At 46.3% G+C, this 12,088-nt stretch overlaps 1 protein-coding gene across 6 annotated transcripts in view; it reads right to left on the bottom strand.

Annotated features, from left to right (window-relative positions):
- DAAM2 (dishevelled associated activator of morphogenesis 2) overlaps nt 1-12,088 on the bottom strand; it is a 118,658-nt gene that overhangs the window by 49,154 nt on the left and 57,416 nt on the right. For all 6 annotated transcript variants that reach the window (XM_019830560.3, XM_019830558.3, XM_006931672.5 and 3 more), the window contains one exon: nt 4,276-4,501. In XM_019830560.3, the coding sequence (XP_019686119.1) occupies nt 4,276-4,443 (168 nt within the window). In that variant the 5' untranslated portion in view covers nt 4,444-4,501. The remainder of the gene's footprint in view (nt 1-4,275; nt 4,502-12,088) is intronic.

The following is a 12,088-nucleotide window of genomic DNA, read 5'->3' as shown; positions in this document are numbered from 1 at the left end:
AAGATAAAGAAGCAAAAGGTGAAGTTAAATTTTAATTATAATTCATTTAATCCAAAATATCTAAAATATAATCATTTCAACATGTAATTAATACAAAATGATCAGTGAGTTTGAAAAAAAAAAAGAACATAAAGTATCTAAGTTATCAAAATCTGGTGTGTATTTCATTATTCTAGATCCTCTCAGTTCAGACCAGCCATATCTCAAGTACGTAGCAGCCCCAAGTGACCAGTGGCTGCCATCTTGGGCAGCACATGCAAAGATAATTTGAGACAATGTCCATCAGTTCACCTGCCTTTGGAACTAAAGACTCTGGCAGATCTAATGCTAAACAAAGGTTCTTCCCTAGAATTATTCTCTACATATCCCAGTAACATCCATCAAGATTCCCAGAGTCCTGCTTAAAGTTTCTGGTGAATTTCCTTTCCATGGTCAGAATCAGAAATCAAAGAAAAAGGAAAGATATGTGCACCTTACACGTCCCAGTGTAAACTGCATTTCTTCTTTTGCTTACACAGTGACCACCCACCCCATGGACCTGGTCTAATCTACCCAGGCTCATGGTCAGCCTCTTCCAGCGATCCTTTCATGGCCATTCCCAGGTAAGACCACCTCTCCCTTCCTGAACTTCAGAACAGTTACATTAAGCCTTGGGTTCTAGTTATTTATACACCTGTCTTCTTTCGCCAGTGGTCTCTGTCATTAAATCAATGGATATTTCTTGGCGATCTGGCTCAGCCCAGAGAGCCTATGACTGACTGCAGACCATTCATTCCTTATTGAATCTCCCCTGGTTTCTGCAATGACAGCCACACTTTCTGGCAATCCCTCCTGCTTTGCTCTATGTTCGTCTTGGGCTCCCTTGTTGACTTGTCTTCCCTCCTGCCATCAAACGTTGAATTCCCTCAGGGTACCATCCTGGATCCTGGGGTATCCTTCCTATATGCTTCCCCAGGTGATGACTTCTCAGTCATTCCCAAGGACTGTTACTACCCTAAACTCTCTTAAACAGTCCACTAGTCTCCTGCGCTCCAGCCCCTGGGACCCAACTGCCTCCTGTGCCTATTTTGATGTCCCTCAAGCATCTCATGCATTTATGTAGTGTCACTACATGTCACGCACTGTTCTAAGTGCTTAATGTTTACTCATTAACTTACAACAACCCATTTTACAGATGTGGGAAATTGATGCACAGAGTTCATCATCCCAGTCCCCTAAACTTGAGTTTCCTCTGGCATCTCCTGTCCTTTACAGGGCCCCAACATCCACCCAGTTCCTCATGTCAGAAACTTGGGTGTTCCCTGATTCCTACTCACTCCCCAAGCCCAACAAGTGCTATTATATTTCCTCCGAAATAGCTCTTTATCCTCACTGATGACACTTTAGTCTAAACCACCATTCTCCCTAGCTTGAATTGCATCAATGCCCTCCTAATGGTCTGCCCATATAACCTTTCCTCAACAGAGTACTCTGGTCTTTTAGAAGGCCATCCTGCCTCAGTGGCTTTCTAACACCTTTAGGATTGAATCTGAAATCCTGTTATTCAGAATCCTGTTATAAGGACCAAGCTCCTTTCTGACTGGAGATTCTCACATATGCTGCTTCTTCTGTTGGGGATGACCCTCTGTCATTGCTCTGCAACCCCCATTCACTTCTCTAGCCATCACTCTGCTTTCAGATCTCAGTGTAACTGTCATTGCTTCAGGGGACCATCGTGACCCCCTGTTGAGAATTAAACTCCCTACTAGACATTGCCGTGGGCCCATGAACATTCCCCTTCTAAACACTCACCACACTTGCCATTACTATTCAAGATCAGTCTTCCCCATTTTTTTTGGAGGCAGGGACTGTACCTGCTGGTTCATCACTAAATCCTTGGGGCCTTCATAGGGCCCAGCACACAGCAGGCTCTCAAGGAACATTTTTCATTTGTTTGCTCAATGCTAGTCTCAATGCTAGCTCAGCACTCAAAACTGGTTCAACGCTAGTTTGCTCAATTTGTTGCTGATGCTAGCCTCCTTGCAGACAAGACTTGGATGACTCATCCTTGCTTTTGTCAAAGTACTTTGTAAGCAGTCCTGCCCACTGAAGATGCTCAATAAATACTTGCTGAATAAAAGGGCCAAAGAAATGAACATCTCTCATCCCATCCTTCTTTCAAAATTCATGTGCTCTGTTCAGGAAAATGCCCCTGCTGTGATAATGTAAGAAATATATTTATCTTTGTTCCAGTTCATAGCATAAAGTTCCCAAATCCCCTTGGAATTTTATGAGTGATACAACTGATATGAGCATCTTTTGTTCCTAACACAGAACTCCTAAATCCCTTGGAATTTCCTGGGTGGCAGGGGCCTCTGTTTTTCTAGTGGAGCAACTCTTGATGGGACCCTAAAGACCTTCAAGGGGATGGTCACCAGAAAGATCAAGCCTTGATTAGAAACCTATAATTTTTGGCCCCACTTCTCAAACTCTAGAGAGAGAAGGGAGACTGAAGGCAAAGTTAAAAACCTTGCAGACCTACATGACAAAACCACCATTGAAGCTTCTAAATGATGAGGCTCAGAGGGCCTCTGGGCTGGTGACCACATTCGCATGCTGGAGGGATAGTGCACTCAAACTCTACAAAGACAGATGCACCTGTGCTCCAGACAGGAGCCTTACCCTCCTTACCCTTCTGGGCCTTACCTGATATACCCCCTCCATCTGGCTATTCATCTGTATTCTTCATAATATCCTTTATATTATGGTATAATAATCAACTGGTAGTAGTAAGTGAAGTGTTTCCCTGCATTCTGTGAGCCCTTCTAGCAAATTATAGAACCTGAGGAGAGCATCATGGGAACTTCCAACTTATAGCCAAGTCCCTCAGAAGTGTGGGTAACATGGGGATCTATTCATTGTAACTGGTGTCTGGGTGGGGGGCTGTCTGGTGGATCTGAGCCCTTCATCTGTGAGGTCTGTGTTAACTCTGGGTAGTTAGCGTCAGCATGGAGTTAAGTTGTAGACACCAGTTGGTGTCCACAATGAGTTAGGGAATTGCCTGGTGTGGAAAACCCACACATTTGGTGTCAGCAGTATTCTGAGTTAAAAAAACAAAAACAAAAGCAAAAACAGATCTTAGTAGTACTAACACTGATCAGATTCCAAATGTCATTCTATTCTAGTAAACGCTTTGTTCTTTCCCATCTATGCTCCATCCTGAGGAAAGCCATACATCAGGACAACAATGAGTTTCCTTGACTCTGATCTGATGAGGAGGGTGGATAACTTTTTCGTGTAGCCTGCATATTCTTATCTTATAGTGGTCCAGTTATTTGAAGACCTAGATTGCCTTAATCAGATACACCTATTATCAAATCCAATTATGAAATCCCACTTCAAATAACATAGCATTGTTTTTCTACTGGCTTGACTACTGGCCAACCACAAGAATGAATGACCAAGAGCTAATGGTAGATGAGCATGTGTTTATTGCTCTCTGACAGGGTTCAGGCCTGAGTCTTGGACATGGCTCCTGCATCCCTGATCTTGGCATCTCCTTGGCTTTATCTCACCACTGGACCTCCAAGAAGAGGAATCATGCTTCTTTTCCTGTTCTGTCTCTTTGAGGTCAGAATATAAATTTTCGCAAACCCACTTCGTGAGTGGTTCACCCAAAGGTGTACTGCTGCTCTAGTCTGAACGGGTACCACAGAGTCAGAAAGAGCTACCACTAGTGTGAAAGACAGAGCCTCCACCTGCCATAGGCCAGACATGGGTTAGAATCACCTAGCCCCGAACCAAGTCTGAACTGGGTGCAAGATAGGCATCACTAACTTCATATTTCTAGTCAACCATCCCCTGCTTTGAGGGGGATCCCCTGCTTTATCCCACTCTGTCCCTTGTTCCTATATCTGAGTTGAAAGGATCTCAGGAAAGTTTCAGAGACCAAGAGAGAGAAAGGTGTCAAGTGTTCTGGTATTCTTTGAAGCTCCTCACTGCCTTATTTCACAAAACCCTGGACCTGCTCCTTTCATGGTAGCCTAACTGCTGTACCATGAGGTCTAGAATCCCTTGGAGATACGAGGTAGGTCCATTCTTCCAGGGACATAGTTCACGGTATCCACACTAGGCAGTGACTCGTTTCTCCCTAGCTGAGGTGTCCTAGGGGGCCCACCCCAACCCCAAGCAGAGTTTCATAGTTAGAGATCCCAGCACATGGGCCCCCACCCTCTGTCTGCTCCAGAGTGCCCCTCTCCATTGTAAACACCCTCCCTTCCCTGTCCCCTCACTGACCACCAGCTCTGCAAAGCGGACGTTAAGCTCCTCTGGGTTCGGGATAGGACTTGAGAACTCCATGTACTGCAGAGGGTGGTTGTCCCGGAGGTTGATCTCAGGGAGGCCGCTGCCCCCAAAGCAGCACAGGAAGCCCAGGCCATGGCGACTCCTCTTGCGGGGGGCCATGGTCACTACAGGCCAGGGGTATAGTCAGCAGGCAGATGCCCTAGGTCCTCATCGTGATCTGGGTAGGAGAACAGACACCACAAAGTGGTCAGGTAACAGCAGCCAGGTAGGCAGGGACAGTGATCGCTGTGCCACCACAACTTCTTTGCCCAACTGTTAGAAGCCCTCAACCCAATAACCAAGCCTTCCTCCCTTCTCTCAGAGCTTCTTTCTGTTCCCTCCAGCTCCTTCCACCTGGAGGCATTTCCTCCCCATCATGGTCTCCAGTGTTTTCTGCCACAAACACTTTCAGATTCTCCTTCCGTGCCCCCAGAGAACAGAGGAGGTGTGTAGTCACAGAACACGAATTCTGCCCTCTATGTGATTGTGCAGATGGGTATCCTATTCCCTATCCTTTGGCAGAGCCATTTTTAGCAGAGCTCATTCACTCACTAGATTCATTTTAAGGTGTTCAGATTCCTGGTTTAAAGGTTTCATCCAGTGGGGAGGGAAAGGTTCAAGAAGGCTGGCAAGGGAGAAAGAAAGCTAATTGTATGGCATGGCTCCTGGGGAGTAGGGGATAGAAGACTTAAGAGACTTGTGGGGTTTTCTGCCCAGTCTGTTGTACCCAGTCATGTTTTAATAAATGTGAAATATCAACAGGGCATGGGTTCATCCATCTATCCAGAAGGAGAGGTAACCTGGGGGACTCAGGGAGTAAGGAAACGGGGCTGATCATCAGAATGGTGTTCAGCCGATACTGAAGGAAATCTGGCCAGATCTATTTTCCATACCAACCAAGAATAGAAGACACCACTTTGGCCAGAAACCCAAACTTATAAACAACCAACAGTGGAGCGGTGTTTGTAACAGAAAGGGTTAAGTCTTTACCCTGCCACTGGGAAAGCCTAGTTCATAGGCGCCCCAGCTTGAGGAGAAACACTGGCCCTAGTCATTGATGCCATATAGCTTCCAGATAGATTAAGCCCAACTAGCTGCACGTAGGGTTCCCAAAAGGGTTAAAACCACCCTTGACCACTACTGGTTCCTCAACACGCTTTCAGATAACGTGGATAGGTTCAGGAGAGCTTACCCACCACACTGCTGTCCAGCCATGTTCTCATCCAGTATTTGTATATCTTTTTTTTTTTTTAATATAAAAAGGAGTCTGCCTTTTTTCCTATTGTTATTACAGGTCTGGGGGCAGGATTTGTTTACAAAATATACATAACACAAAGTTTATCATTTTAACCATTTTTATGTGTACAATTCAGTGGTATTAAATGCATTCATTCACATTGTTGTGCAACCATCTCCACCATCCATCTCCATGCATTTTTCATCTTGCAAAACAGAAAGTTTGTACCCCATGAACTTCTCATTTCCCTCTCCCCCAAGACCCTTGCGACCACCACTTTACTTTCTGTCTCTATGAATGTGACTACTCTAAGTAGCAGTATGAGTATAACCATAGTAGTAGAGTCATGCAGAATTTGTCCTTTTGTGACTGGCTTATTTCACTTAGAATAATGGCTTCAAGGTACATACATGCTATAGCATGTGTCAGAATGTGCTTTCTTTTTAAGGCTGAATATCATTCCTCTGTATGTATAGACCACATTTGATTTATTTACCTGTCAATGGACATGTGGGTTGCTTACTCCTTTGGGTTATTATGAACAATGCCACTGTGAACATGAGTGTACAAATATCTGTTTATGTCCCTGCTTTCAGTGCTTTGGAGTACATACCTACAAGAGGTCAAGATAGTTTTGGGTCTTGACATTAGGCTGTTTCTCCTCAATTTGGTCATCAACAGAATGATCAGAATATCCTCATGGTCTTTACCCATACCACTGCTAAAAATGTTGATCACAACAAATATGTAGACAGACCTACATCAGCTGGGAATGCCAAAGAACTAGTTATCAACACTCTTAGAGGACAGTCCTTCAACCAGCTCGGAATCCATGAACCCATATCTTATCTAGCCCTCTTTTCTATAAAGATACCATACGAGGGGCGCCTGGGTGGCGCAGTCGGTTAAGCGTCCGACTTCAGCCAGGTCACGATCTCGCAGTCTGTGAGTTCGAGCCCCGCGTCGGGCTCTGGGCTGATGGCTCAGAGCCTGGAGCCTGTTTCCTATTCTGTGTCTCCCTCTCTCTCTGCCCCTCGCCCGTTCATGCTCTGTCTCTCTCTGTCCCAAAAATAAATAAACGTTGAAAAAAAAAATTTTAAAAAGATACCATACGAGATTTTTCCTAAGGTCTTGTGGAACTCAAGATATGCCAAATCTAAAGCATTCCTTAGAATGAAGTTCTAGAACCTTATCAGAAAAAAGATAAATGTGTCATAACTTGTTTGTAGTGAACCCAAGGTAAATTCTGGAGAACACTGCTTTATTTTCTAAACCCTAACAATCTAGCTAGTAACAGCCTAATCTGATCAAGCCTCGCCTGTAAATCATGATGTATTTTAATTGTCATTCTAGAACTTTTTACCAGCTGTTTTATCTTTCTTTGTAAACTTTGTGACAGGCTTTTCAACAGACCCAGGAGAGCCTCAAATAACACACTGAGGTTACCTTGTATTACTGGTTATCTTTTCTGTGTTTACATACTGGCTCTCCACAGTTATAGTGAAGACTCCTTAAGGGCAGGGGACACGCTTCCTGCCTTTTGATAACCCCATTTCTATAGCTAATAAAATGCCTTGCACTCGGTGGTGCTCAATAAATATTTCTTGGTCAGTTGGGAAATGGCCTATCCTCATAGAAAAGACAGGACCTCATCAATAGCCAAGAACTATAAATTGAAATCTCTGACTCCTAGCAGTTGATAAGCAATCAGGAACCCTTATAGGGAATAAGGGGACAGTCCTGAGGCTAGGGATAGGGGAATAAGCCAGTGGGATAACTCAGCAATAATAGTACGTGATGGCAAAGACCCAAAATCAGCTGGCATCTGAGAAAAACAGAAGAGGAAAGGAGGCTTTGGGGTTTTCCATGGGACTTGGCAGACAGTACTCAAGACTGGATAAGACCAAGTCCTGATCTCTGACTGTCAGGCTTAGTAAAGCACCAATTCTGCAGGCAGATTGGGGTCAACCACCCAGGGGATCACCTGACCACTGTCAAGCTTGATATAATGCTGCAGAATACAGACCAGGTCCCCTTTGTTTCATCAGCCTCCAATATGCAGCTGCAGGTGGTGGAAAAGCTGTTCTTTCAGGGCACAAAGCATGAGAAGGACATTCCCAGAGGCCACAGTGAGGCTGAGGGGATGGCATGATGGGGTTTGAAGGAGGGATAGGCTGATGTTTAGGAAACCTGTGAACTCGCTTCCTGACTTCACCTCCTCAACTGTTTGCTCCTGAGTCTCCCTCTTTATCTATCTTTGCTCTTCAGCTCCTGAGCCAGACTTTCACAGAAACAATCAGGAGTAGGGGCAGGATTGGCATACAGTCGGCACACCCTTTATAGTCTCACACCAGCTATCTACAGCCATGACTGCTCTGATTGGTCAGTGTCATGCCATACTTGTCATTATACATATTTTAACAGTTTCCCTGAGTATGGAGAGTGAGGTAGCATGGCCTCAGGAGGAAGATGGGAGATGGAGACAATGACCTTCCAAACAGGAAGTACTGTCCCCACAGAGAAGGGGGTGAGCACCGGGGAGTCCTACATATTTGCCCTTTTAAGGGGCAGCCTGTTTGATACTATGCTGATACTCCTGAGGATTCCCTCCTCCCAATGACCCCCCCTTAGGTCTGTCAGGTCCCCACTTGAACATCCAAGACTAAAACCAGAGGCTCTCAGCTGAAATGCATGTAGCTTTCCAGTACAGATCAGAAAACTGAGGTCAAAAAGGTAAATGTCTTAGGTTGCCTGGGTGGCTCAGTTGGTTAAGCATCTGGCTTTGGCTCAGGTCACGATCTCATGATTCATGAGTCTGAGCCCCACATCGGGCTCTGTGCTGACAGCTCAGAGCCTGGAGCCTGCTTTGGATTCTGTGTCTCCCTCTCTCTGCCCCTCCCCTGTTCACACTCTGTCTCTCTTTCTCTCTCTCAAAAGTAAATAAACATTAATTTTAAAAAAGAAAAAAAAAGAGGAAATGTCTTATCTGAGGTCACACAGCTAGAGACAGAACTCAGATTGAAACCCAAGATACCAGCGGTCAAGCTGCGGTCTACAGAGCTCATCTTCCCACATCAGCGGCCCCTTTCCCCATCTTGCCCCAGCTCCCAGACAACTTCTCTCCACCACAGAAGACCAATGTCTGCAGCTGCATTTAGAAGTAGCTCCAGTCCCGAAGATGTCTTTGCCAGAAGAGGGTTACGGAAGTCCTGAGGCTTCCATCTGATCCCCCACCTCCCCCTGCCCCCATCTCGCCCCCCTCCCCCACTCTAAGGTTTCCTTCACTCCAGCAATCTTCCAAGTGACATGACTGGGATTTGACTCTTGGCTTTGCCTTCCCAGCTGGATGATCCTAAGCATGTTTCATAAGGTCTTACTCTCTCAGAGCTCAGGTTCTGTAACACCAAGATAATCACAGCACCTTCCTCAATGGGTTTTGGTGAAGAGACAATGCAGTGATGTAAATACAATGCCTGGACCACACTGAGCACTCTCTAAGAAGGCCAGCACTGCTGCTGTGGCTTCGTTCTCATTGTTGCCAGCAAGGCAACACTTGCCCTGCCCAGAGCCTGCAACCACAAGTCCTATTCAGCCACAGCCAGGACCACCAACGCCTGGCATTGTAGGAATCTGCCCAGCCTGATTTAAGAACCCACCCAGCACTGCCTTTGGCCACTAGGAAGTCTGGACCAGAGGAGCTGGGCTTTTCCATACTCTAAAATAGCTCTAGTTGGACAGGAAAACTCTCATCCCTGAGCCTGGGCAGGGAATGGAAAGGTGAAGGGGACCAGAGTGTTCTTTTCCACAAGATCACTTCACAAAGAGCAATGGAGGTGCCCATCTCAGAGGACAATTGAAGAACAATATGGAAAAAGGAGAAACAAGAACAGAAAAGAACCCAATGGACTTGAACTCTGGCAGAGGGATTTAACCTGCCCTACCACTACCCACCTTTCTCTCCATGGAAATTCGTCCAACACCAACACCTCCACACCCTCCACATCCTGTCTCCTTGCCCCCTCCTCTACTCCCTGTGGAATCAAGGTCTTCCCATGCCTCTGAGTCCCTAAACACAGACCGACTGGCCTAAAAGAGCAAACCATCAGAGCATGATGAACTAGCCCTCCTATAAGGCACCCCTCATGGGTCTCTTACAGCCCTCTGGCTCCTGGTTCCCATTCTCTGCCTCCTCCTTATTGTCCTATCCTTCCACATAGTGGAGAAAACATAACTAACTCAGAAGACTAATCACAGCTCTGCAGGTATGGGTCAAAAGGCCATGCATGGTATTTGCATCTCTGAGACTTGATTTCCTCTCTGTGCAATTGCAGGATCTGACTGAAAATCCAAGGGCCTGGTCAGCCATACTATTTAGCTCCATCCTGTTCCCAAAGATTTCCCAGGGACTCTCCTCATCTGTGCTCAGATTTCGTCCCACATTTCACCCCAAGCCAAGAAGTACTTCCTATCACTTGAGTGCAGCACTCCCCTTTGGTTTGCAAAGATGGAAACCCTAGTCCTTAGCCCCAAACCATGGCCCTCTATACACACCAGTTTTTATACTAACTAGGACTTCAAAAGCCCTACATCAAACAGTGCTTGCTCCTAAGTCATAAGTAAAGGCAGAATAATATTAATACTTGAGAGACCAGGCTCTAGCCACATTTCATCCCCATAACAACTCTCTGAGATAGGCGGCATCATTTAAAATTTTTTTTAATGTTTATTTATTTTTGAGACAGAGAGAGACAGAGCATGAACAGGGGAGGGGCAGAGAGAGAGGGAGACACAGAATCGGAAGCAGGCTCCAGGCTCTGAGCTGTCAGCACAGAGCCCGACGCGGGGCTTGAACTCACGGACCATGAGATCATGACCTGAGCCGAAGTCGGACGCTTAACCGACTGAGCCACCCAGGCACCCCAGAGGTGGCATCATTTTAAAGAAGTTACTAAAAAAAACAAACTGTGGTTCAGAAAGGTTAAGTAACTTGCCTATGGACACATAGCTGGTTAGTAGCATAGCTAGGATTCAAACCCATGACTGCGTGACTCAAAAGCTGTAAACCACTGAGCCATACACTGTATGCCCAAGGAACACCTTAAGTTGAGCCCTGCTCAGAGCTTTCTCAAGCGTTCTATAGATTCAGACTCCATAATTCATGATCAAGCATTCCCTGGGAGCTGAGCCAAGTGTTTTCATAGCTCTGCAATCTCATGTCAGCCTCACAAGGACTTTGTGAGGTCATTATTATTATCCCCTTTACAGATAATAACATTGAGGTTTATAACAATCTTAACAGCTGTTACATGGTTTGTCAATGATGCCCCTTGCTGCTAAGAGGCAGAGCTGGAACTCACAACTAAATACAGACCCCAAGCTCAGTTCTCTTGTTGCAGAAGCAAAGCTGAGTCATAAACCCCACCTTTAGCCCTTGGGGCCAATGCTGTGGCTTTGGAATGTTCAAACTGCCTTCTCCTATCCCTTTCCCTTCCCTCTCCGCATGGGGGGCACAGGGCAAGGATATGGTATGGCCACTTCCAAAGTGCTTCCTAAGAGCCAGTCACTCTGCTGGCAACTTTCTGCTTTAGCTCATTTATTTGCCCTACCCCTCCAATCACATCACTGTCCCTTCTTACTGATGATCACATTAAGACTCCCAAAATACAGGCAACTTGCCCAAGGGTCACGTCTTGTAGAGGAAGAGGCATGCCTTTGAGGACAGCAATGTCACAGTCAAACAACATGCTTTTAACCACTTTCTAGCCCCTGGAAGCCATGCTGGACACTGGGGGTCACCTTGGTGGTGAGGACACAAGAGCAAATAAGGGATGGTCCCTTCCCTTGAGGAGGTGCCCTTTTGGTGGAGAAGCCAGAAGGGTTAGGGAGACAGGTACTTTGGCAGCTCTAGGAAGGGGGACCTAGCATAGCCTGAGGTGTGAAATGAAAGTCAGAAAAGGCTTCCAGGAGGTGACACTGAGCCAGTATTGAAGGAGGTGAGAGAAGTAAGGAAAGGTACAAGAGGTCAGGAAAGGCTATCCAGGCAAGGGGATCAGCATAAGGAGAAAACCTGGTGTGCAGGAGGCCAGAGTCCTGACCAGTGGTATATTAATTAGTGGCTAAATTAACAGGCAAAGGGAATCAACAAGGTATACAACGACCTTGGTCTGATGGCAGAGCTCAGGCATCCTGGGGAGCCGGCCCCTTTGCCCTCCTTTCTCTACCAAGTCCCCTGGGGCCCAGGTCTGGGAATGGGGCCCAGAACTCCCCAGAGATGCTGCATGGAACATAAGGAATGTAAACAATTTCCTGCTCCATGGCCAGAGATTCCTCCCTATATACTGACCCTTCACGTGTCACTAGGGGTCACCTAGGAAACGGCCCCAGACACAGGGCCATGACCCAGGGCCTCGCTCCCCAAAGAAGAGTCTGTGCTTTTCCATCTCAGGCCCTCTGCCCACCCATCTCCTCAATGCCCACCTCTAGCATGCCTGCTGCCACTTTAAGGCTCTGAAGACCATCCCCTCATAC

Source organism: Felis catus, chromosome B2, assembly GCF_018350175.1.
Source record: "Felis catus isolate Fca126 chromosome B2, F.catus_Fca126_mat1.0, whole genome shotgun sequence".
Taxonomy (NCBI): domain Eukaryota; kingdom Metazoa; phylum Chordata; class Mammalia; order Carnivora; family Felidae; genus Felis; species Felis catus.
The sequence above is the reverse complement of the archived record's forward strand: the minus strand, read 5'-3'. Positions and strand labels throughout refer to the sequence as shown.